The sequence below is a fragment of the Melanerpes formicivorus genome, unplaced genomic scaffold (assembly GCF_026170545.1).
Source record: "Melanerpes formicivorus ecotype bairdi unplaced genomic scaffold, bMelFor1.0.p_v2 SCAF_132, whole genome shotgun sequence".
Taxonomy (NCBI): Eukaryota; Metazoa; Chordata; class Aves; order Piciformes; family Picidae; genus Melanerpes; species Melanerpes formicivorus.
The window spans coordinates 463,339-486,792 of NW_027142484.1; the positions used below are offsets into that span (position 1 = coordinate 463,339).

The 23,454-nt window shown below is 60.6% G+C and overlaps 3 protein-coding genes across 6 annotated transcripts; 1 reads left to right on the top strand and 2 right to left on the bottom strand.

The window, feature by feature from the left end:
* Nucleotides 1–3,656: 3,656 nt before the first annotated feature.
* On the bottom strand, nucleotides 3,657–6,774 carry LOC137456585 (acrosin-like). The gene is given in 7 exon segments (XM_068168096.1): nucleotides 3,657–3,988; nucleotides 3,990–4,099; nucleotides 4,240–4,385; nucleotides 5,054–5,343; nucleotides 5,647–5,844; nucleotides 6,081–6,088; nucleotides 6,090–6,774. Coding segments are annotated over 7 exon segments (1,056 nt in total). The 5' UTR covers nucleotides 6,150–6,774; the 3' UTR covers nucleotides 3,657–3,744.
* Nucleotides 6,775–6,876: 102 nt separating this feature from the next.
* ARSA (arylsulfatase A) lies at nucleotides 6,877–11,832 on the bottom strand. The gene is made up of 8 exons (XM_068168095.1): nucleotides 11,526–11,832; nucleotides 10,973–11,213; nucleotides 10,334–10,552; nucleotides 9,304–9,473; nucleotides 8,759–8,883; nucleotides 8,485–8,612; nucleotides 8,008–8,110; nucleotides 6,877–7,913 (listed from the first exon to the last, which is right to left on the bottom strand). The coding sequence occupies exons 1-8, from the start codon at nucleotides 11,762–11,764 to the stop codon at nucleotides 7,612–7,614; spliced, it is 1,527 nt and encodes a 508-aa protein (XP_068024196.1). The 5' UTR covers nucleotides 11,765–11,832; the 3' UTR covers nucleotides 6,877–7,611.
* A 2,477-nt stretch (nucleotides 11,833–14,309) lies between these two features.
* LOC137456609 (transmembrane protein 116-like) lies at nucleotides 14,310–23,010 on the top strand. 4 transcript variants are annotated; one of them, XR_010991057.1, is made up of 12 exons: nucleotides 14,310–14,455; nucleotides 16,025–16,068; nucleotides 16,349–16,412; nucleotides 16,649–16,789; nucleotides 17,772–17,870; nucleotides 18,034–18,089; nucleotides 18,192–18,332; nucleotides 19,584–19,626; nucleotides 20,539–20,619; nucleotides 20,890–20,922; nucleotides 21,388–22,090; nucleotides 22,346–22,415. XR_010991057.1 is itself a non-coding variant. In XM_068168133.1 (12 exons), exons 1-12 carry the CDS (start codon nucleotides 14,411–14,413, stop codon nucleotides 22,499–22,501), a joined length of 1,077 nt encoding a protein of 358 aa, XP_068024234.1. In that variant the 5' UTR covers nucleotides 14,310–14,410; the 3' UTR covers nucleotides 22,502–23,010. The 4 variants fall into 4 exon arrangements, 2 of the variants coding, with proteins under 2 accessions (XP_068024234.1, XP_068024235.1); XR_010991058.1 differs by having other exon boundaries at nucleotides 21,388–21,514; XM_068168133.1 differs by lacking the exon at nucleotides 20,890–20,922 and adding an exon at nucleotides 20,697–20,832 and having other exon boundaries at nucleotides 21,388–21,458; nucleotides 22,346–23,010.
* Nucleotides 23,011–23,454: the final 444 nt, after the last annotated feature.

Below are 23,454 nucleotides of genomic sequence, written 5' to 3' on the forward strand. Positions count from 1 at the left end.
CTCCCCAGCCTGACAGCCCAGCAGGAGGAGACTCTGGCTGGGTGGTTGAGGGGGAGCAGCAGATGTTACCTCAGCTTAACTCATGTCTTTTTTCATGCTGTCTCCTGATAAGCTATGGATCAGATGAGCAAACAGGGACGTAGACTGAGAACTTCCTGCGTGGCTGGGTCCAGACAGGTGTGACCAGTGGTGCAAAGCCCAGGTGGAGGCCAGTGGAGTGCCCCAGAGGTCAACAGTGGGGCCAACATTGTCTAACATCTCCACTAACAACATGGCTGGTGGGGCACACAGCGCAGCAAGCCTGCAGCTGACTCAGAGCTAGGAGTGGCTGTTCGACCACAGGGGTGTGCTGCCCTCCAGAGAGGAGAATGGAGCTGGCATCTCCTCGAGTTCAGCCAAGGGACTGCAAAGTCCTGCACCTGGGGAAGAGTAACCTCACAGCACCAGTGTGTGCTGTGTGCTGGCTGGCTAGGAAGCAGCTCTGCCCAGAGGGACCTGGGGGCTCTGGTTGACACCAAGCTCTGTGCCCTTGTGTCAAAGCAAGCCACCAACATCCTGGGCTGCAGGAGCAGCATGGCCAGGAGGGAGGTGATCTTTCCTTTCTACTCAGCACTCGTGAGACCACAGCTGGAGTGCTGGTCCTGTTCTGGGCTCTGGTGTACTGCAGAGGGTCCTCCAAAGGGCCATTCTAAGGCTGACTTGAGCATCTCTCATATAGGGAGAGGCTGAGAGGGCTGGGACTGTTAAGCCTAAACAGGAGAAGGCTCAGGGGATCTTATCAATGTCTGATGGGAGGGTATGAAGAGGGAGCCAGGTGCTTCTCAGATTCACAGAGTGCATTGGGTCAGAAGGGACTCTCTCAGGTCATCTTGCCCCTGCACCAACGAGATCAGGCTGCCCAGGGCCACACTGAGTCTGATGTGCTGTCCAGAGACAAGAGGAGAGGCAATGGACACAAATCCAAATCCATTGAATGCCACCTAAGCCCAGAAGACACTTTTGTTACCATGAGGGTGGCTGAGCACTGGCATAGGTCACCCAGAGAAGATCCTTGGAGACATTCAGGATCTGACTGGTCATGGTCTTGGGTAAGCTGCTGACCCTGCCTGAGTTGGGATGTTGGAGCAGTTGACTTCTAGAGGTCCCTTCCCACCCCAAGCAGCTGGTGATGCTGTGACAGTTCCTCCAGCACACTTAGCCAGCGCTCCCCTCCCTGCACAAGCTGAGCCAGCCACTGCCTGGCTCCTGGTGCCTTGCATGGCCATGCAGCATCCTCCACCATCTCTGCCATCCCCTGGCACCCAGCCTGCAGCCTGAGCATGCAGATGGGAAGAAGCAGACATGGCCTATGGAAAATAATGTCAGGAACACGATCAGAGAGAGCCTGTTGGAGACTCCAGCTGGCGTGTGAGGGGTGGTACTGGGCTGCAGAGGGACATCCCAGATCCATCTGCCACCCAGGAGCTGCAGGATGTCTGCCCAGAACCACCCCCAGCCCAGGAACACCAAGGCCTTCTGTGGGGGCAATCCCCTGCTCTATCTCCTCAGGCTGGCACTGTGGTCTGGGAGCAGATTGCAGTGACTCTGACCCTCCTCCTGGAAGGGAGACAGGTGGTCTCCTGCACTGCCCCTCCACACCAGCACCTCCATGGCATGACCCTGTGTTCCTGAGGCCATTGGTCATGTGCCCTGGTCCTGCCAGGCTATGGCTGCATGCACTGTGGGCACATCAGTCCCTCTCCTGAGGATACCCCGAGCTTCACACATCTCCAGGGCCTGGTGCCATGGGGACAGAGACTTCTGCTGGCTGCCAGCTCTGCCTGTCACACCAGGTCGCTGCACTGTCCTGCACACCAAGACATGTCTGCAAGCACCCATGGCCAGACAGTGTCCCTGGTACCCCACTGTGACACTTCTCTGCTGGTTGTAGCACCCTGACTGTGACTCCAGTCAGCAGACCCTCTGCAGCCCATCCACTGCCCCACGGCATCCTTTCCCTGCTGAAGACCCACGGTGCCAGGCTGCTGCAGGCATGGGGCAGATACCAGGCTGCTCTGAAAGAAGCGTGGGGGTGCCCACTTGAGGAATGTCCCCCGTGGAGCTGCCCTCAGCTTCTCGGCAGTGCCACACCGATGACCTTACTTGGGGTGAGCAGGTTCCTGAGCCCGCCCTCGGGAGCAGCTGCCCTGCCGATGCCCTGCAGGTGCCCACGCTGTCCATGTGCCCTGCAGACCCTTACCCTGTGGTTTGCACTCCCTGCAGGCAAGGCCGAGCTTTCCCGCAGGGGGATGGAGGACACGGGAGATGCAGAACGCAGCTCCCCGGGGGACATCCTGCCCCTCGGCTTTCCGATCGGCTCCCGAGAGGCCACCAGAATACACAGAATAAACCAGGTTGGAAGAGACCTTCAAGGTCATCGTGTTCAACCCATCAACCAATCCAACCCACCCAAACAACTAACCCATGGCACCAAGCACCCTATCAAGTCTCCTCCTGAACACCTCCAACAATGGTGACTCCACCACCTCCCCAGGCAGCACATTCCAATGGGCAATCACTCTCTCTGTGTAGAACTTCTTCCTAACCTCCAGCCTAAACCTCCCCTGGCGCAGCCTGAGACTGTGTCCTCTTGTTCTGGTACAGGTTCCCTGGGAGAAGAGACCAACATCCGCCTGTCTACAATCTCCCTTCAGGTAGTTGTAGAGGGCAATAAGGTCTCCCCTGAGTCTCCTCTTCTCCAGGCTAAGCAACCCCAGCTCCCTCAGCCTCTCCTCATAGGGCTTGTGAAGCTCCCCCCGTGTCCCGCCGCTGGCTCCCCGCAGCACCCACCCACCCTGGGAGCCGGCGCCTGAGGCCTGGAGGGCAGAGCTGCTCCAGCGAGCGAGGAATGGGCAGCTCCGGCAGGAGCCTCCCGCCGGACCCCGGCTCGCCGCCCCAAGGCTCGCTCCCCCCAGCTTCGGCGCAGCAGAACAGCGACGGCGAGCGGCGGCGCCCCCTGGTGGCAGCGGTGGGGAACGGCAGTGGATAGTGTTGGCGCGGGCACGGCGCAATGGGCTGCGGGCACCGACACGGCTACACAGATGGCATTGGGTTGGAAGACACACTCTAAGGTCATCTTGGCCAAGCCACTGCAGTCAGAAGGGGCACCTCCAACTAGATCAGGCTGCCTAGGGACCTCAAGTCTCATCTTGAATGTCTCCAGGGACAGAGGCTCAGCCACATCCCTGGGCAACCTGTTCCAGGTTTCACCATCCTCATTGTGGAAAACCTCCTCCTGCTGTCCAATCTAAATCTGCCCTGTTCCATCTAAACACAAGGAGGAACTTCTTTAATTCAAGGGTTACAGAGCCCTGGATCAGGCTGCCCACAGAAGTTATGGAGTCTGCATCTCCAACCCACGTGGATGTATTCCTGGGTGATGTTCTCTAGGTGACCTTGGTCTGGCAGGAAGCTGGACTCAGTGACCTCCAGAGATGCCTTCCAGGCCCTACCGTTCTGTGATTCATTTGGCAGGTGTGGGGCGGGGAAAGCTTTGCCTTGTGCAGGACACAGCACTGGCCTGAAGCAGGGTTAGCTGTGAAAACTGATCACTTCATTCAAAACCAAAAGTCACCATCAGCATTTGCAGGCCTGGGAGCAAGGTGGCCAGGAGAGAGCAGGCCTTGGGCACCGAGGTGGCCTTTGGGCCAGCAAGGCATTGTCCCAGGGGGACAGGGTGGTGGGACAGGGCAGCCTGGATCCTGCTCATCCTGCTGCTGCAGTCTTGCTGCCCCACATGTAATTCAGCAGCTCCTGCAGAAGAGTAAAGAACTGCATCAGCTTCTGCTGTGGAAAGGGACAGGACCTGGTGGTGGCTGACTGTGCTGGTGTGGCCTTTGGCTTCTGACTGGGGGCAGAGGAGCTTGGTTGTGCTGCTGGAGTTGTTGGCACTGCTGGGAACCGTGCCATCTGGAGCAGGATCCACTTGTAGAAGTGCTGGGTGGAGGTGGAGTTGAGGCTGCCTGGCTCTGGCACAGCCTTTGCCCCAGCTGGTCACTCCAACCAGCCAGAAGTAGTCATTGCTCTTGTCCCGGCAAGCAAGAGGACCCCCATTGTCGCCCTGCAGCAGAGGAGACAGGGGGCAGGTGGTGTTGGGTGGCCTCCTCTCCCTCAGCATCTGCCAGAGCCGTGCCATGCACAGAGAAGCTCTTGTGCCAGGGCTGCCCATGCTGCTGGGCTGGACCTACAGCAGGCACCTACCTGGCAGGTGTGGACGCCGCCCCGCGGGTAGCCAGCGCAGATGACATGGCTGGGGATGGTGCTGTTGTACCAGCGGCTGCTGTTGCACAGCTTGAGGGTCATGAGGTGGACCTTGGCCTCCTGGAGCACATCAGTTGGTCCCTCAGCTGTGAGCACAGGAAGGAATTGACCCCCAGCAGCTCACACCCAGCTCTCCTTCCCTCCTGGGGTGAGCCACTTTGCAAGGGCTTGGCATCTTGCAGGCATTGTGCTGGGGTTTGCCTTCTGCCTGCCTTTGGGTCACAGCCTGGGCCCCTCTCTCCAGAGGGGTCTTGTGTCCCACAGCCTGGCTCTGGCTTTCACCCTGACTCTCAGGAAGCCCAACCTGGGAGCAGGTCCAGAGGAGGCCACCAAGATGATCAGAGGGCTGGAGAACCTCCCCTGTGGGGACAGGCTAGGAAAGCTGGGGCTGTTCAGCCTGGAGGAGGCTACTGGGAGACCTTCTAGTGACTTTCCAGCGCCTGAAAGGGGCTACAGGAGAGCTGGGAAGGGACTTTTGACAAGGACTTGCAGTGACAGGATGAGGAGCAACGACTTTGAGCTGGAAGAAGGGAGACTGAGACTGGAGATGAGGAAGAAATTCTCTCCAGCGAAGGTGGTGAGGCACCAGAACAGGCTGCCCTGTAAATGCCCCCTCCCTGGAGACGTTCAAGACCAGGATGGATGAGGCCTTGAGCAACCCGGTCTAGTGGAAGGTGTCCCTGCCCGTGGCAGGGAGTTGTCACCGGATGACCTCCAAGGTGCCCCAAGCCCTCCCATGACTCTGTGCCGGTACCTCCCCGTCGTGCCGGGCGCTCCCCGTTGGCGGCGGCAGAAGCCCAGCTGCTGACGAAGCAGTAGGTGAGGCTGCGCACCCTGAGCGAGCCGTCGGGCAGGCAGGCTGGCTGCACCGAGTCCCCGCAGCGGAGGGGCTGGCCCAGCTCCAGCAGGGCGATGTCATTGCTCTGGGTGGCCCTGCTGTAACCGGGGTGTGCCAGCAGCTGCTTCACCCGCCGCACCTGGGCCCCGGCTCCCAGCCGCGACAAGCTGCTGGCCCCGGCCACCACACGCCACTTGCTGATATTCCTGCGGATGGAGACAGGGCTCAGAGAGAAGACCCAGCCTGCAGCAGCCCAGCACCTCCCTGCCCTCTGCTTGCCAAGGGACAGAGGAAAGTACCACCGCTGCGGGTGGTGCCACCCTGCCATTGCCTTGGGCACAAGGAATGCCAAGCAGGAGGCTGCTGGCAAGCTGTGGCAGCAGCCCAGCCTTCTCCTGAGTAGCCTCAGCTAGGCAGGGCAAAGAAGCAGGATGGCAGTAGCAGGGGGTGCTCGGGGCAGGGTACCTGCCAGTGCCGTGGGCATAGCCCCATGCCTTGCTCCTCCTTACCTGGCACCGACGAAGCAGTGTGCTGCTGTGAGGACCCACCGGGAGCCGATGAGGGACCCTCCACAGATGTGCCCTGAGCCTGCTCTCTGCGGATCCTGGATGCTGACAACCCAGGGCCAGGCCCCTGGCAGGGCACGGGTGCCACCCACAGTGTGTGACGTGCCCAAGCCATGGGCCTTGGGCCGGGTTCCACAGGTCCTTTGGTAAGCAGAAATTCACCAGTGCCCCGCTCAATGGCTGGCACTGTGCAGGCTGAGGGTCAGCCACCTGCCCTCCCCACACAGTGTGGCATGCACAGCAGCCTGGGTGCTTGGCCAGCTGTAGAAGCCTTAGAGGGCTTGGGAAGCCGTGGCACAGCCATGGGGGACAAAGGGCACCCCTCAGTGAACCTCACCAATCACCCAAGCTCCCTCCCAGACCCTGGTCCCACTCACCCACAGTTCCTGTGTGCCATGTGTGGGCCAGCACAGGGCCAGCAGAACGAGGAGGGGGAGCAAAACCATTGCTGCCAGTGGCTGCAAGAGCTGAGGGCTCCTCACCCCAAATGAGTGCCCACAGGGCTCATATTGCCATGGTGCCCTTGGCACTGATGTCACAGAGTGGCTGGTTCCAGGTGTTGGGCTCTCTGGCCTTGGGGAGGTGCCAACACAGAATCATGGAAAGGTTGGCTGGGAAGGGACCTTCAGAGATCCACTCCAGTGCAGCCAGCAGGGACATACCCAACCAGAGCAGGCTGCTCTCAGCCCCAACCAACCTCACCTGGGATGGTGCCAGGCATGGGACAGCTCCCAGCTCTCTAGGCAGCCTGGGCCAGGCTCTCACCACCCTCAGGGGCAAACATTTCTCCCTCTCCGAGTGCCAAACCCTCACCCCTGCTCAGAACTCTGTCCCCAGCTTTCAGCTCAGCACTGAAAGGCCACCAAGCTGAACAATCCCAACTCTCCCAGCCTGGCCCCACAGCAGAAGGCTTCCAGCATGGCTGTGGCCTCCTCTGGCCCTGTTCTGCCAGGTCCAAGTCCTTCTTGTGCTAAGGAACAGAGGTTGCAAGCAGGTGAGGAGGCAGGAGCTGGGGACAGGCCTGAACTCTCTCTTGCAGGATGAGGCATGCATGCCCCATGGCTCTGAGCAGTGGCACCACAGCCTCTTTGGGCAGCTCACTGCCACCCTGCCCTCCGCAGCCCTTCCTCACCAGGCCTTTCCCAGAAGACAGACACCAGAGGAGGTCGCTGCTGCAGCAGGGTGCGCATGTTTGTGTGTTGGGAGGCCAGCCTGCCCACAGCCACGGCAGGCAGGGCTGTGTCAGCCAGAGCAGCCTGGCACAGCCCAGCACTGCCAACCTTCCTGCATGAAACTCCCTGGCACGCAGACGTCACACAGCCCACACTGCCTCTGCCAGGCACACAGCACCCTCTGGCATGGCCACGGCCTGTGACTGGCTGGGCAGGTGATAAGGGCCACTGTGGCACCAGGTGTGCATGGCCAAGGATGGGCACTTAGTAGCTGCAGCCATGAAAGGATGCTCCTGCTCCATCCCCCATGGCTCTCGTCTGTCCTGCCCCGGCCTCATCCCTCCAGTCGTCCTCACACAGCTGTGCTGGAGCCTTGCTGTCAAGCTGGGCCACAGGGCAGGCCTGGCAGAGAGGCAGGAGCCAGCCACATGCATGCCATCTGCAGAGCAGCTCTGGCATCGGAGATGGTGCTGCATCGTGGTGCCCCCCTGAACAAGTGGAGGTTTCTGGCAGGAGCTCCCCCGCAGAGCTCCGCTGACCTGCGCTCCTGGCACGGCTGCTGCCCCCTCCAGCTTGAGCTTTGCCAACCCAGCACCCCATCAGTCACAGGCAGCACTGAGGCCAAGCTGCAGGGCAGCTCTGAGGCTGAGGTTGGTTAGTTGGGGATGGGGTGGGTCTGGTGGCTCTGGGACAGAGTTCCAGCGAGGGCCAGCTGCAGGATATGCAGCAGGAGGGGCTAGGAGCAGCGGCAGCAGGCAGGCTTGGGAGTGCAGCTCGGCACACAGCAGGGCTCCAGGGCAGGGTCCCTGCCCTTCCTCATCTGGCTTTCCCCAAACTGCAAGTGCTGCTCAAAGAGCACTTTCTGCTGCTTGATCTCCTGCAGCACCTGCAGCACCTCAGGCCCTGCGGCGCTCTGCAGCAGGTCGTAGTTCTCGGCTGGGTCTGAGTCCAGGTCAAAGAGCAGGGGGGGCACGTGTGGGGTCAGGGGGGTCAGCCCGTGGCAGGCCTGGTCTGGCGTCGTGTCACTGTGAAAGGAACCTGCAGAAGAGACCCCCAGGTGTGCCTCCAGCTCCTCTGGGAGCTTTGGGCAGCAAAGCTGCCCGAGCAGAGGGGGAAGGGGGGCTGCACCAACCTTGTGTGAAGTAGTGAGCCTTGTGCCGGCCCAGCCTCACTGCAAAGGAGCCCTGCAGGGCGCTGGGGGATGGCGGGTAGAAGAACATCGTCCGCCGGGGGCTCTGTGGGAGAGCAGAGCTGAGCTCACTTCTGCTGCAGCAGGACCAGGCAGAGACTGCAGGGAGCCCCACAGGAACCCCAAATCTGCAGCCAGAGTGTGGCGAAAGTGAGGAGCAACTGCATCCTCTTTGTGCCCTCCTCAAAGCTACTGGAGCTCTGTCCGTGCCTTGCAGCCATGGGGGCTGGGCATGGCATCACCTTGAAGTTGGCAGAGCAGCCTGGGGCACCCCGGGAACTCCAGGGCATGTCCCAGGCTGGACAAAAGAGTCCCAGCTCATGGACCTCCTCTGACCTCCAGCTGGTTCTACTCATCAGGCACCCAGCTCCACCCCACCCCCAGCCTTCAGTGCCAGCCCAGCCAGCCCGCAGGACTCACCTGCCCAGATCCAAAGAGCACCGGGCTCAGGTCATAGCCATCCAAGGCAACCTTGGGAAGGGTGGCTCCAGCCAGGGCAGCCAGCGTGGGCAGGATGTCCAGGGTGCTTCCCAGCTCATGCGTCACTCCTGTCACAGCCAGGCACACGGACAGGCTCTGACCCCGCGCCCTTCCCTGCCGCCCTCAGCTCCCTCCCGGGGCAGGCGAGCCGCCGAGGCACCCCTGTCTCGGCTGGCACTGGCAGCAGGGAGGCACAAGCAGTGCCAAGTCTCACCTGGGGCAACATGGCCGGGCCAGTAGGCCACCGCTGGCTCCCGCATGCCCCCGTCGTAGGTGGTGCCCTTGCCGCAGCGCAGCAGGCCGGCGCTGCCCCCGCGTGCCATCCGCATGGTGGAGGGGCTGCCAGAGGGAAGGACCACCCAGCATCAGTGACACGGCTTTCTGGGGCTGCCGGGGGGGGTGTCGGTAAGGGACACTGCCATCTTCCTCAGCCTTGTGAGGCGGGGGGCAGCTGAAGCAGCCCAGCTGCCCGAGGTGCCCAAGCAGGGCATCAGAGACCAACGCCACTCACACGCAGAGGCATCGGGGGCACGGTCAGGCTGCTGCCTGCTCCTGGCCTGGATCCTCTGAGGTTTCCGCCCACCTCAAGGGCTCAGCCGAGTCTCACCCACAGGGGGTCCGCTCCAGAGGCGCATCCACCCCTCGCCTCACCCCAGGTCTCACCTGGCAGTGCCACACTAGGTCCCTTTTGTCGCAGCCAAGCAGCGCCTCAGCAGAGCCTCATCAGTGACCGCGTCCCTGCCTGCTGAGCCAACTCACCCGTTGTCAGAAGTGAAGAAGACCAAGGTGCTGTTGGCAATTCCGTTGTCCTGCAGTGTCTGCAGCAGGTGTCCCACCGAGGCATCAAACTCCAGGAGGGCATCGCCGAAGGGCCCGCGGCGCGAGCGCCCCACGAACGGCTGGCTGGCAAACTGGGGGTAGTGTGTGTGCTGCAGAAAGGGCAGAGAGACTGCTGGGCAACCACCCCACAGAACCACAGAATGGCTGGGCTGGAAGGGACCTCCAGAGGGCATCCACTCCAACCCCCTCTGCACTAAGCACAGACATCCTCCACTACAGCAAGTTGCCCAGGGTGCTTTGAGGCTCACCTCAAATATCTCCAGGGATGAGGCCTCAACTACCTCCCTGGGCAACCTGTTCCAGTGTTCCACCACACTCAGGCTAAAGAGCTTGTTCCTCACATCCAGTCTACATCTGCTCTGCTCTCATTTCAAACCATTGTCCCTCCTCCTGTCCCTGCAGGCCTTTGCAAACAGTCCCTCTGCAGCCCTCTTGGAGCCCCTTCAGGTCCTGGCAGGATGCTCTTAGGTGTGCCTGGATCCTTCTCTTCTCCAAGCTGAACACCCCCAGCTCCCTCATCCTGTCCTCATAGCAGAGCTGCTCCAACCCCCTGATCATTTTCACAGCTCTCCTCTAGGCCACAGAGCTGCCTCTGCTTCCCAGATCACCCAGGTGCAGTCAGAACCCCAGCTAGGACAAGGAGACACAAGACAGGCCACAAGAAGAGGTCTAAAGCTTGTCCCCAAGCTTTAGAAGCACCTCTTAGACAAGGCACAAAGGAGCTGAGCCCTAGCAGAGGATGTGGAGCCCCAGAGGGGGAAGTTTTCCCTGGGCACTCTTGGCCCAGAGGGAAGCGGCCAAAGAACACTGTCAGAACAGTGCTGCCCCAAGATCTGGCCACGAGAACAGCAAGCCCAGCTCAGCCAGGGGCAGGTACTGGCCAAGATGCTTCCCTGCTCTACCCCACAGGACAAAGGTGCCCTGCCCAGCCCTGGGCCCCATCTCCTACATGTGAGGCATAGTAGAGCAGGAACGGGAGGCCTCGGCGGGCACAGTCAGCAATGAAGTCCTGGGAGAACTTGTTGTAGAGTGGCACCAGCTCAGGAAAGGAGACTGGCTGCTGCACAATTGTCTGGTTCCAGAGCAGTGGGACAGGCACTGAGCCTTGGTCACAAGTCCCAAAGCACTTGGTGTCAGGTGGGAAGCAGGTGAGATTCTGGCAGGGGCCCTGCAGGACACAGAGAAGAGCAAAGAGTGTCAAAGCAGCCATTGCCAGGTCCTACAGGCTCCCTCTGAACACAAATCCCAGAAGCCCAGGGGTCTGTGCCCAGCCTAGCACTGTCCAGGAAGCACGCTGCCCCAACATCATCATCCCCTGGCAGCACTCCAGATGTTTCTCTGCAGCCCAGAAGCTGACCCTCCCTTGCTGAAGGGTGCATGTCCCCACACACAGCTGCCAGCCACCTTCTGCAAAGCTGCCCTGTCACAGCTGCACCCGAGACAGGCTTCCCCCTGCAGCATCCACCTCCCCAGCCTGTGCCAGCCATCTGCCCAGGCAAGTGCCAACCCAGCCTGAAGCTTCACTTCCCAGACATGTCCCCCACCACCCCCACCCAGGACACCCCGCAGGGCCAGCCGGGCCTCTCACCTGGTCATGGGAGTAAGGCACCCCCAAGAAGTGGTCAAAACCTTGGTGGATGGGCAGGAAGGAGCCATTAACGCCCAGGCCAAGGTGCCACTTGCCAACTATGGCTGTGGCATAGCCCTGAGCCTTCAGCACCTCAGCGATGGTGACCTCAGAGAGGGGCAGCCCCCCCCGTGAGCCAGGGTAGAACACACCAGGGTAAACTCCAGAGCGCATCTGGAAGCGGCCAGTCAGCAGGGCTGCCCTAGGGGGAGAGTCGAGAGAGAGAGGAGATGGGCATCACACTGGGCACAGCACAGGGTGAGAAGCCTGGGTGCCACAGGAGTGCGCTCCACTCCTCGGCACCTGGCAGCTTGCCTTCGCAGGCTCACGGCTGCCATCACCCCTGCCTGCCGGGACAGTCCAAGGGGCACGCCACAGGGCAGGGCAACCTCTGAGTTGATAGCCACCCGTCCCTCCTGGCGCTGCGGCTCCGGAGCTGGGCGCCAAGCTCTGACTCACCCCCGCCCTGGGGCCCTGCAGCAGCCGCCGCCAGGCAGCGCAGCGGGAGACGTACCGAGACGGGCTGCACACCGGGGAGCTGCTGTAGAAGTTGGTGAAGCGCAGCCCTTGGGCAGCCATCCGGTCTAGGTTGGGTGTGTCAGATGAAGGGTGCCCGTAGCACCCCAGGTCCCCGAAGCCCAGGTCATCCGCCAGCAGCACGACGAAACTGGGGGGAGCTCCGGCGGCTCCGCGCAAAGCCAGGAGCGCCAGGAGCGCCAGGAGCCACAGCAAGCCCCGGAGCCACGCCGCCATGGTCCCGGCGAGAGGCTCTCGGCACCGCCAGGCAAGGAGCGACACCGCCACGCCCTCTCCGCGCGGCCGGCAGTCAGCTGACCGGCCGCCTGTCACGCGGCGTGCCCGCCGCGCGGCGTGCCGGGAGCTGGGTCCGGGCCGCTTCCCGCTGGCGCCGCCTCCCGCTGGCGCCTGCCGCAGAGCGCCCCTGGTGCTGCGGGGCGGGGCCGCCGCGGAGCCGCTCTCGGCGTTGCCCAGGCTGTGGGTTCAGCGCTGCTGTCACAGAACCACGCAGCGGTCTGGCTGGGAAGGGACCATGCAAGGGCCATAGGCTGCAACCCCCTGCAGCCAGCAGGGACATCCCCAACCGGAGCAGGCTGCTCACAGTCCCAGACGACCTCACCTGGGATGGTGCCAGGGATGGGACAGCTCCCAGCTCTCTGGGCAGCCTGGGCCAGGCTCTCACCACCCTCGGGCAAACATTTCTCCTGGGCTGCAGCAAGAGAAGCGTGGCCAGCAGGGCCAGGGAGGTGATTCTCCCCCTCTGCTCCACTCTGCTGAGACCACAGCTGGAGCTCTGTGTCCAGTTCTGGAGCCTCTGTTACAGGAGAGATCTGGAGGTGCTGGAAGGTGTCCAGAGAAGGGCCACGAGGATGAGCAGAGGGCTGGAGCTGCTCTGCTGTGGAGACAGACTGAGAGAGTTGGGGCTGTTCAGTCTGGAGAGGAGAAAGCTCCCAGGAGACCTTCTTGTGGCCTTCCAGTATCTGAAGGGGGCTACAAGAAAGCTGGGGAGGGACTTTTGAGGGTGTCAGGGAGTGATAGGACTGGGGAGGATGGAGCAAAACTAGAAATGGGTAGATTGAGATTGGATGTTGGGAAGAATCATAGAATCAACCAAGTTGGAAAAGACCTCAAAGATCATCAAGTCCAACCTGTCACCCAACATCTCATGACTAACTAAACCATGGCACCAAGTGCCATGTCCAGTCCCCTCTTGAACACCTCCAGGGATGGTGACTCCACCACCTCCCTGGGCAGTACATTCCAATGGCCAATTACTCTTTCTGGGAAGAACTTTCTCCTCACCTTCAGCCTAAACCTCCTCTGGCACAGCTTGAGTCTGTGTCCTCTTGTTCTGGTGCTGGATGCCTGGGAGAAGAGACCAACCCCTTCCTGGCTACAACCTCCCTTCAGGTAGTTGTAGAGAGCAATGAGGTCTCCCCTGAGCCTCCTCTTCTCCAGGCTAAGCAACCCCAGCTCCCTCAGCCTCTCCTCACAGGGCTGTGCTCCAGACCCCTCCCCAGCCTCGTTGCCCTTCTCTGGACACATTCAAGAGTCTCAATGTCCTTCTGAAATTGAGGAGCCCAGAACTGAACACAGAACTCAAGGTGTGGCCTAACCAGTGCTGAATACAGGGCAGAATGACCTCCCTGCTCCTGCTGGCCACACTGTTCCTGATGCAGGCCAGGATGCCATTGGCCTTCTTGGCCACCTGGGCACACTGCTGGCTCATGTTCTTCCCCATGATGGTGGTGAGAGACTGGCACAGGTTGCCCAGGGAGGTGGTGGATGCCTCATCCCTGGAGGTTTTGAAGGGCAGGCTGGATGTGGCTGTGAGCAACCTGCTGCAGTGTGAGGTGTCCCTGCCCATGGCAGGGCGGTTGGAACTGGATGATCCTGGAGCTCCCTTCCAACCCTGACAATTCCATGATTCTCTCCACTCTGAAGCTCCCTCTCTGAGTGCCAAACCCTCACCCCTGCTCCTGGCACAACAGCCCTGCTCAGAACTCTGTCCCCAGCTTTCAGCTCAGCACTGAAAGGCCACCAGAAGGTCTCCCTGGAGCCTTCTCTTCTCCAGGCTGAACAACCCCAACTCTCCCAGCCTGGCCCCACAGCAGAGGGCTTCCAGCATGGCTGTGGCCTCCTCTGGCCCTGCTCCACCAGGTCTCTGCCTGTGCCGTGGACTCCAGGGCTGTCCCAGCACTGCAGGGTGGGGCTGAGCAGAGCTCCTTGGTGCCCCTAGGCAGCTTCTCGGTGCCTCTGGGCGTCGCCTTGGTGTCCCTAGACAGCCTTTTAGTGCACAGCTCCTCCTCCATGCCTCAGACCTTTCCCCAGATCTTTCTTCTCATCAGCCCAACAAACCTCTGAAATAAGCCAAACAAACCCTGTTTGAAGCAGGACTCTGCTTTTTCTTGGTGACCTGGGGTTGGAGAGGAGAACCTAGGGTTGGAGAGGAAAAACAGGGCTGGCTGGTGGTGGGTGTTCATAGAGCACTTCTGGGGGCTTCTGGAGCCACCAGTTCTTGTGTTACTGTCTTCTATAGGCCATCAGACCTTGTGTTGGGGTCTTCTGGAACCCCCAGCCCTGGTGCTGGGGTCTTCTGAAGCCACCAGCCCTGGTGTGGAGGTCTTCTGGAGGTGTACCTTGCTGCCTTCTCACTCCCCAAGGAGCAGGATGGAGATGCAAAGGAGGCTACCACATGTTCAGCTGGGTGGGGAAGCTCCTGCAGCCCTGGCTGGGCAGGTTCCTCCCACTGTGGCCATGGCCCTGCAGACAGGGTGTGGAGAGAACTCCGTTGGGAGCTCCTCCAGTGCAACCAGCTAGAGCCAGACAGGTCTCACTGCTGGAGAAGAGCTGGGAAAGCTCTTGGCTCCCGGTTCTCCAGCCATGGTGAGCGAGAAGCAGCAGCTGTCGGCACTCTCGGATGAGCAGGTAAAGGCTTCTGCTGGGGAAGACCTTCTGAGCCCTGGGGAAGCTGCTGCAGGCCCTGGTCAGGCTGGGGGACCTTGGCCAAGGGGGCTTCCTTCATGGGGGACAGCACCATGTGGGTGTCAGCAAAGGGGACCCAGCTGCCTGGTCCATGGCTTTGCAGGTTAGGGCTTGCTGGGACTTGAGCAGGTTGTCTGGAGTTGCTGCAGCAGGTCCAGACAAGGACAACAAAGCTGTGGAAGGGTCTGGAAAACAAGGAGAAGGGTCTGGAGGACTTGTGAGGAGCAGCTGAGGGACCTGAGGTTGTGGAGGCTGGAGAAAAGGAGGTTGAGGGGAGACCTTCTGGCTCCCTACAGCTCCCTGAAAGGAGGCCAGAGCCAAGTGGGCATCAGTGTCTTGTCCTAAGTGATGAGACAAGAAGAAGCAGCCTCAAGTTGCCCCAGGGGCAGTTCAGGTTGGACACAAGGAACAATTCCTGCCCCTTGAGGGTTGTCCAGGGCTGGCACAGGCTGCCCAGGGCAGTGTTGGAGTCCCCATACCTGGAGGGGTTTCAGAGCCATGGAGCTGTGATGCTGAGAGCCATGGGTTGGTGGTGCCCTGGCAGTGCTGGTTTGATGGTTGGACTCCATGAGCTTCAAGGTCTCTTCCAACCCAACCCATTCTGTGGCTTCTCCTGGGGTGGCTGCTCCTGCTCCTCTCTGTGAGAATCAGCAGGCCCTGGGACAGGTCCAGTTTGGCCAGTCTCACCAGTTCCTCCATCTAGCCCCAGCCACACTCTCTGGGAACTGTTCTCAGCAGCACAGCCTGGAGCAGGAGTTGGCTTCTCAACACTCCCCAGCCTCAGGCAAGGGAAGCCAGGGTGCTGCAGAACCCCCCTTGTGATGCCACCATCAAGGAGCCCATCACAGGCAGCAGCAAAGTTGGCTTGGCAAGGAACCAGCCACTGTCCCCTCCACTTTGCCCCCCACCATCAATGCCCCCAAGGCAGCACTCTTTGGAGAAGACACTTTTTGGCTTCAGCTCTGTGGTGACACCCAGGCCCTGGCCACCCATTGCTGCTTCATCCAGGATGGCCAAGGGAGTGGGTCTGGCTCTATGTCCTCCTGTGTTGTGAGCTGAGGTTCCTGGTGTGGCCCCTTCACAGAGCATCTCTTGATGGCTTTCTCCCATGAGGAGAGGCCAAGAGCATTCGAGTTCTTCAGCCTGGAGAAGAGAAGGTTCCAGGGAGGCCTTCTGGTGCCCTTTCAGGACTTAGAAAGCTGGGGGATAGAATTTTGAGCAGGGCTGTTGTGCCAGGAGCAGGGGTGAGGGTTTGGCACTCAGAGAGGGAGCTTCAGAGTGGAGAGAAGGGAGAAATGTTTGCCCCTGAGGGTGGTGAGAGCCTGGCCCAGGCTGCCCAGAGAGGTGGGAGCTGCCCCATGCCTGGCACCATCCCAGGTGAGGTTGTCTGGGGCTGTGAGCAGCCTGCTCTGGTTGGGGATGTCCCTGCTGCCTGCAGGGGTTGGAGTAGGTGACCTTGGAAGGTCTCTTCACCCCAACCCATCCATGATTCCATGATTTTCTCTCCCTCAGGTCTTGGTGTTGACCTGCATCTACCTGCCAGCCTCGCTGCTGAGGTGGGTTCTGCCATGGCTTGAAGGAGGCAGCAGCCATTACTATCTCTTCATGTGGCTTCTTCAGGTCTTACTTATACCCCATCTTGTCCCCAAATCTGGGACAGGAGGATCTGGCCTTGCACTGACCCAGGAGCCCCCCACTCACCCCAAACCCATGCTAGTCCCTGCCCAGGTCGATCTGAGGGTACACCATGGGATGGTTTCACCAAGAAGCCACCATGCTGGGACACCATCAGCTCTTCTTCGTCAGGACATTAACCTCCAGCTTCATCTCTTCCAGCCTCCTGGGCAGTGGATCCATCCTTGCTGCCACCTTCTGGCACAGGAGATGCTGCCACATCCAGGTGAGGGACACAGGGATGGGGTTTGGCCGTGACCACAGACAAGGAAGAGCTGGACCAGCACCACTGCTGCTGGGCTTAATGGGGCTGGAGGTTGGGCTCCAGGACAAGAGATGTGAGAGATGGTCCCAGCTCTGCTCCTGGATGGTGTGGGGAGGGATGTGGCTGTGGAGGCTCTGCAGAAGCTGCCACCAAGGTGACACTGGCAGGCAGAGCTAACTCTGTGTCCTGTCCCCCAGCTTCGTGCCCTCTTCCTCCTCGCGCTGGCAGATTTCCTGGTGGCCAGCACGCTGCTGGCCATGGCCTCCATCCAGCTGCTGCCACCTCGCCTCTTCGTCCCAGCCTATGCTGCCTGTCCCTATGGGCTGATGCTGGCCACGGTAAGGGTCGCTGGGACCCACACCACGGTGTGGCACCAGGACATGGGCACCTCATCCTGTGCCACTGGATGCAGCTGAGACCCCTCTGTGGGCTGGAGTACTCCTAGGGACGTTCTGGGGTGGTTCTTGCCCAGGTGGCAGTGGGGGTTAGACTCAATGATCTCCAGAGGTCCCTTCCAACCCCTAACATCCTGTGAGCCTGTGGCCAAGAAGGCCACCAGCAGCCTGGCCTGGATCAGCTGTGGTGTGGCCAGCAGGAGCAGGGCAGGGATTGTCCCCCTGCACTGGGCACTGCTGAGGCCACACCTGGAATCCTGGGGCCAGTCTTGGGCCTCTCACTCCAAGAAGGACATGGAGGGGCAGGAGCAGGTCCAGAGAAGGGCAAGAGAGCTGGGGAAGGGTCTGGAGCACAGGTCTGGTTAGGAGCAGCTGAGGGAGCTGGGGGGGTTGAGCCTGAAGAAAAGCATACTGAGGGGAGACCTTCTGGCTCTCTACAGCTCCCTTCAAGGAGGCTGCAGCCAGGTGGGGATTGGTCTTCTCCCAGGGAACAAGGGACAGGACAAGAGGACCTGGCCTCAGGTTGGCCCAGGGGAGGTTGAGGTTGGCCATGAGGAACAATTTCTGCCCCTTGAGGCTTGTCCAGGCCTGGCCCAGGCAGCACAGGGCAGTGTTGGAGTCCCCATCCCTGCAGGGGTTTCCAAGCTGTGGAGATATGGTGCTGGGGGGCATCATGAGGCCATTTGCTCTGGGTGCTTTATGTCTTGGGGAGCTTCTGCCTTGTCCCTCCTGGCACAGCTTTGCTGAGGGCACAGCAGGACATTTGGGATGTGGAGCTCGAGAACAGGACAGCAGGACACAAGGGCGTGGAGCATGAAGATGGGGGCAGTGGGACATCAGCCTGTGGAGCACAAGGAGGGAAGGAGGAAGGTGCCTTTGGGGTGGTGGACACAGCAGGAGCTTGTTTTTCCATGCCCTCTTCCAGACCTTCTACTCCATCTCCTTCCTGATGGTTGTGGTCTATGCCTACGAGTCCTACCGCACTGCCCGTGGCTGGCGAGCCTGGCACCCGCCAGCTCTGCAGGTTGGTGGCCCTGTGAGGGCCTGGGCAGGGCCAAGGGGGGCTGAAGGCATCTCCTTCCCACAGGGCATTAGTGGCTTCCCCTGTGTCCCAGTGGGGCAGGGCTGAAGCCTTGAGCTTCTGCCAGACCTTCAGCCTCAGGGCCCCGGTGGTTTCCTCCATGCAGGAGCAGAGTGGCTGCCTGGAGAGGACGTGGCAGGGGCTGCCCTACATCTTGGCCTGGTAGGTGCCAGCTGCTGGTCCTTGGCCCATCCCCACCCCGAGTGGGGCTGTGACACATCTCCTGCCCTGCTGGCTTTGCCCACCACCCCCTCTCCCTGCCAGGCTGGTGCCATCGCTCACGCTGCTGGCCCAGCTGGTCGCCCGCGGGGCCTCCATCACCGACGTGGCACCAAAGCCCATCCAGCCCATCGTGCCCTGGAAAGGCAACAGCTCCCAGGAGACCTCCAGCCTCTACTGCTCCAGGTACTCCAGCAGTGTTCCCACCACCCTGACCCCGAGGCCGGGCTGGGCACCCCACAGCCCTCCCAAGCTGGATTTAATTGCAAGCACCACCCAGCTTGGTCCTGGCCAACCAGGCTGAAAGAGTGCTGGTGGCTGGAGTTAACTCCAAGCTGGTGGGTGGTGCTAACACCACTGGTGTCCCTCAGTGCTGGGGCCAGTTCTGTTTGATGTCTTCATCAATGCTCTGGTTGAGGGCATCAGGGCACCCTCAGTCAGTTTGACTGTTGCAGTTGACACCAAGCTGGGCTGGATGTTGATCTGCTGGAGGGCTGGAGGCTCTGCAGAGGGATCAGGCCAGGCTGGGTCCACGGGCTGAGGCTGATGGGATGATGTTCACCAGGGCTGGGCCCTGCTCTTGGGTCACAACAACCCCATGAAAGCTTCAGACTGAGGGCTGAGTGACTGGAAAGTATGGGAAAGGACCTCAGGGGGTTGGTGACAGCAGCTGGAGATGAGCCAGGGGTGTGCCCAGGTGGCCAAGAAGGTCACCAGCACCCTGGCCTGGATCAGCAATGGCGTGGCCAGCAGGAGCAGGGCAGGGATTGTCCCCCTGCACTGGGCACTGCTGAGGCCACACCTGGAATCCTGGGCTCAGTTTGGGGCCCTCACTCCCAAAAGGACAAGGAGGAGCTGGAGCAGGTCCAGAGAAGGGCAAGAAAGCTGTGGAAGGGTCTGGAGAAGAAGGAGAAGGGTCTGGAGAACTTGTGAGGAGCAGCTGAGGCAGCTGGGGTGGTTGAGCCTGGAGAGAAGGAGGCTGAGGGGAGACCTTCTGGCTCTCTACAGCTCCCTGCAAGGAGGCTGCAGCCAGGTGGGGTTGGTCTCTTTTCCCAAGGAACAAGAGAAGAGGAAATGGTTTCAAGTTGTCTCAAAGGAGGCTGAGGTTGGCCATAAGGAACAATTTCTGCCCCTTAAGGCTTGTCCAGGCCTGGCCCAGACTGCCCAGGGCAGTGTTGGAGTCCTCGTCTCTGGAAGGGTGTCAAAGCTGTGTAGATGTGGTGCTGAGGGCCATGGGTTGGTGGTGCCCTGGCAGTGCTGGGTTGATGGTTGGCCTCCATCAGCTTCAAGGTCTTTCCAGCCAAACCCTTCTGTGGTTCCAATGGGCTTGGGCATGCCACAGCCCAAGCAGGGCACATGAGGGACACCTCTGGGTGTTCAAGGCTTTGGGACGGGGGATTAGGGGAACATGGTCACCAGCATCCTCTGTCCTTCCAGCTGCCTGCTCCTCATCCACCGTGCCCAGGACATCTGCTACCAGGTGAGTGGTGCTGGGTGGCCCTCCTGCTGCTACCTGCCCCAGGGGCTGATGGGCTGGGAGACTAGCAGCTCCCTAGGGCACGGAGAAGTGCTCCTGGAGGGGTGGAGCAGAGATGTACCTGGGGGTGTGGTTGGTGACAGCAGCTGGAGATGAGCCAGGGGTGTGCCCAGGTGACCAAGAAGGCCACCAGCAGCCTGGCCTGGATCAGCAATGGTGTGGCCAGCAGGAGCAGGGCAGGGATTGTCCCCCTGCACTGGGCACTGCTGAGGCCACACCTGGAATCCTGAGGACAGTTTTGGGCCTCTCACTCCAAGAAGGACATTGAGAGGCTGGAGCAGGTCCAGAGAAGGGCAAGAGAGCTGTGGAAGGGTCTGGAGAAGAAGGAGAAGGGTCTGGAGAACTTGTGAGGAGCAGCTGAGGGAGCTGGGGTTGGGCCTGGAGAAAAGGAGGCTGAGGGGAGACCTGGCACTCTACAGTTCCCTGCAAGGAAGCTGGGGCCAGGTGGGGGTTGGACTCTTCTCCCAAGGAACAAGAGACAGGACAAGAGGAAATGGCCTCAAGTTGTCCCAGGTTGAGGTTGAGTATCAGAAGAAACTTCTTCACTGCAAAGGTTCTTAAAGCCTGCCCCAGGCTGCCCAGGGAGGTGGTGGAATCCCCACCCCTGGAGGTCTCTCAGAGCTGCAGAGATGTGCTGCTGAGGGCCACGGGTTAGCACCAGCCTTGGCAGTCAGGGACTGGATGATCTTCAAGGTCTTTTCCAACCAAAACCATTCTGTGGTTCCATGAGTCTCTGCTGGTGGAGAGGACTTCTCCCACACCATGGAGCTTGTCATGGCTCGGCCCTACCCCAGCAGGAGCAGCCCCCTGGGGCAGGGCAGGCCCATGGCCCCTGATGGCCCTTCTCCTTCTCAGTACCTCGGCAGGGAGGACGTTGGCCTGGAGTGGAAGATCATCTTCTTGCTGTACCTGCTGCTGGTGCTGAGCTGCTGCACGGTGAGCCCAGGGCACAGCAGAGGGTGGGCAGGGGGCAGCAGCAGGGCTGGCCCAGCTGATGCCCCCCTGCTGCCCAGCTGCTCTACCGCAGGGTGAAGCTGTGGTGCCAGCAGAACGCCGCAGCCCCGCTGCTGCACTCGGCTGCCTTTGGGGACGGCGTCACCAAGGCCTCCCGCTGCTTCCAGCTGGTTTTCCTGCTCTGCTGGGCACCAGGTGAGCTGCAGTTGGGGATGTCCCTCAGTGGTCTCCTCTCCACCTCCTGTTCTCCAGGCCCAACCACCCCAGCTCCCTCAGCTGCACCTCGTAAGTTCTCCAGACCCTTCTTCTTTCCTAGGCCCTTCCCCAGCTTTGTTGCCCTTCTCTGGATCTGCTCTAGCACCCCCCTGTCCTTCCTGCAGCTGGCAAGGCCTTGGCCAGGAACCTTCTCCCAGGGCAGGAAGGTCCAGCCCACCCTGCTGGTAGTGACCAGTCCTTCCAGCAGCACTGCCTGAGGTGGATCATGGCTGATGGACCTGCTCCTCAGCAGCAGCTCATCCCTTTGGGGGCCCTTTTGTGCTTTCAGCCTCTCAGAAACCTCGGAGAGTCAGATCCTGAGGTCCTTAAGGTCTGGGGAGGGAGGGAAGGACCTCATGGTTGTCCTAGGCAGACCTCTGTGCCATGGGAAATAGGCTAGGAGAGGGGAAGGACATTTGCCATTTGGAGGACTCCAGATGAGGCATGCTCAGAGAGAAGGAGACCAAAGAGTGTCCTTTTGTCTTCCATCCACAGCCTTCCTCCTCACCCTCCTCTCCTTCACCAGCATCACACCCACCTCGGTCTTTGTCCTCCATGTTGCTACAGTGAGTAAACTCCATCTGCCAGGCTCCAGAGCCCAGATGTTTGTCCCCATCAGAATGTGAGTGGTCATGGTGGAGACCTCCTGGGGAGGCGGGGCTGTGAGACCCCTTTAGGTGCTGCCAGCCCCTGATGGTGACACCCAACCAGGTCCCACCTGGGATGGACTCAGAGCAAAGGTCTCAGGTTGCTGGTGGCAGCCCTGGGCCCAGCCTGGCTCTGCCACCTGCTTTGGTGGTTGGTGTCCTGCTCCTCAACTCTTGCCCTTAGTTGGCCACATCAAGAGGAAAGTCACCTCCTGGGTCACTCTGTGCACTGCAGTCATGGAGTCACTGAGGCTGGGGAAGACCTTTAGGATCATGGAGTCCAATCCTTCACCCAGCACTGCCAGGGCACCACCAACCCATGGCCCTCAGCACCACAGCTCCACAGCTCTGAGACCCCTCCAGGGATGGGGGACTCCAACACTGCCCTGGGCAGCCTGGGCCAGGCCTGGACAACCCTCAAGTGCAAGATATTGTTCCTCATGGCCACCTGGGGCAGCCTGGGACCATTTCTCTCATCCCATCACTTGGAGGAGGAGACCAACCCCCACCTGCCTCCAAGCTCCTTTCAGGGAGCTGTAGAGTGCCAGAAGGTTTGTCCTTGGTGTCCTCCTTTTCTCCAGGCTCCAGCTCCTTCAGCTGCCCCTCACAAGTTCTCCAGACCCTTCCCCAGCTTTGTTGCCCTTCTCTGGACCTGCTCCAGCCCCTCAGTGTCCTTGGAGTGAGGGATCCCAGCCGAGTTGTGCTCACCTAGGGGCTCCTCTGCAGCTTGGAGAGGCCGCTGGGGCTTGCAGGTGACCCTGGGGCAGGAGAAGGCCACACTCACCTCTGTGCTGTCTCTCTCACAGGCTTTGAGCACCTCCCTCCAGGGCTTCCTGCACAGCTTGGTCTATGGTTGGCTGAGGCAGAACTTCCGTCAGGAGGCCATGGGGCAGGGAGGGTCCCTGCCCCTCCACCGCGGCCTCCAGGCTTTCTACGATGACTCCCTGGGGGCTGCTCCCTAAGCTGCCGCCTCAACCCCAGCTCCTCCAGGCCAGGGCCTCTCTGGACTTGGGTCCCTCATGCCTGGAGTGGGTTGAGGAGCACTGGGCAGGCTGGGGAGGAAGCTGTGGTGGCTGTGTCCCAGTGGGAAGCCCAACCATAGGCCCTCACTGCTGGAGGCCACCCAAGATCCCACCATGCAAACAGCACCGTGAGCAGTGGCTGGCCAGGAGGTGGACCATGGGAGGTGGGACAGCAACTCACTGGACAAAGGATGCTCCTCTTCTGCACCATGAACAACTTGGCTGGTGGCAGCAGCAGGACTCTGGAGGCCCCTGAGCATTCAGGTGCTGTTGGAGGAGGCTGGTGGCAAGCTCTAGAGCTTCCAGCAAGTGGAATCCAGCAATGGCAACCCCAGGGAAGGTGGTGGTGTTTGATGGGTTCATTGCTCTTGGGGCAGGGTCATGATTTCTGCCAGACAGCAACCCTGTAAGGCCTGGGAGAAGGTGCTTCCAAATAAAAGTGTTGTGGTTGTGGTTCTCCTGGACTTTGCTGCTCTTAGATAAAGAGGTGGTGAGCTACCTCCTTCCTGCCCTGGGGGAAGGTTCCTGGCCAAGGCTGGACATTGAGGGGGCAGAGAAGAGCAACAGAGCTGGGGAAGGGTCTGGAGAAGAAGGAGAAGGGTCTGGAGAACTTGGGAGGAGCAGCTGAGAGACCTGGAGTGGCTTCAGCTTGGACCTGGAGCAGGGGTGCTGGACTGGATGAGCTCCAGAGGTCCCTTCCCACCCAACCATGCTGGGGACTGGGGGATCCCACAGTCAGAAGCCTTGAAACCAGCTGCTTGGGCTGCTATCCCCTCCCTGATAGACCCCCTTGATGATCTCAGAATGACAGAACCCTGGAGGTTGGGAAGAGACATTTGAGATCCTCAAGCCCAACTGCTCTTGAAGATCTCTTCCCACCCACACCCTGCTGT

Excerpts from the sequence above, each read along its gene's own strand:
- ARSA (XM_068168095.1), bottom strand. The coding sequence starts at position 11,764 with ATGGCGGCGTGGCTCCGGGGCTTGCTGTGGCTCCTGGCGCTCCTGGCG. Across the intron at positions 10,553-10,972 it reads TGCCTTACTCCCATGACCAG|GGCCCCTGCCAGAATCTCAC; the intron begins GTGAGAGGCCCG and ends TGTGTCCTGCAG. Across the intron at positions 8,884-9,303 it reads TTCTTCACTTCTGACAACGG|CCCCTCCACCATGCGGATGG; the intron begins GTGAGTTGGCTC and ends TCCCTCTGGCAG.
- LOC137456609 (XM_068168133.1), top strand. The coding sequence starts at position 14,411 with ATGGTGAGCGAGAAGCAGCAGCTGTCGGCACTCTCGGATGAGCAG. Across the intron at positions 16,069-16,348 it reads CTGCCAGCCTCGCTGCTGAG|CCTCCTGGGCAGTGGATCCA; the intron begins GTGGGTTCTGCC and ends CATCTCTTCCAG. Across the intron at positions 20,620-20,696 it reads TGGTGCTGAGCTGCTGCACG|CTGCTCTACCGCAGGGTGAA; the intron begins GTGAGCCCAGGG and ends CCTGCTGCCCAG.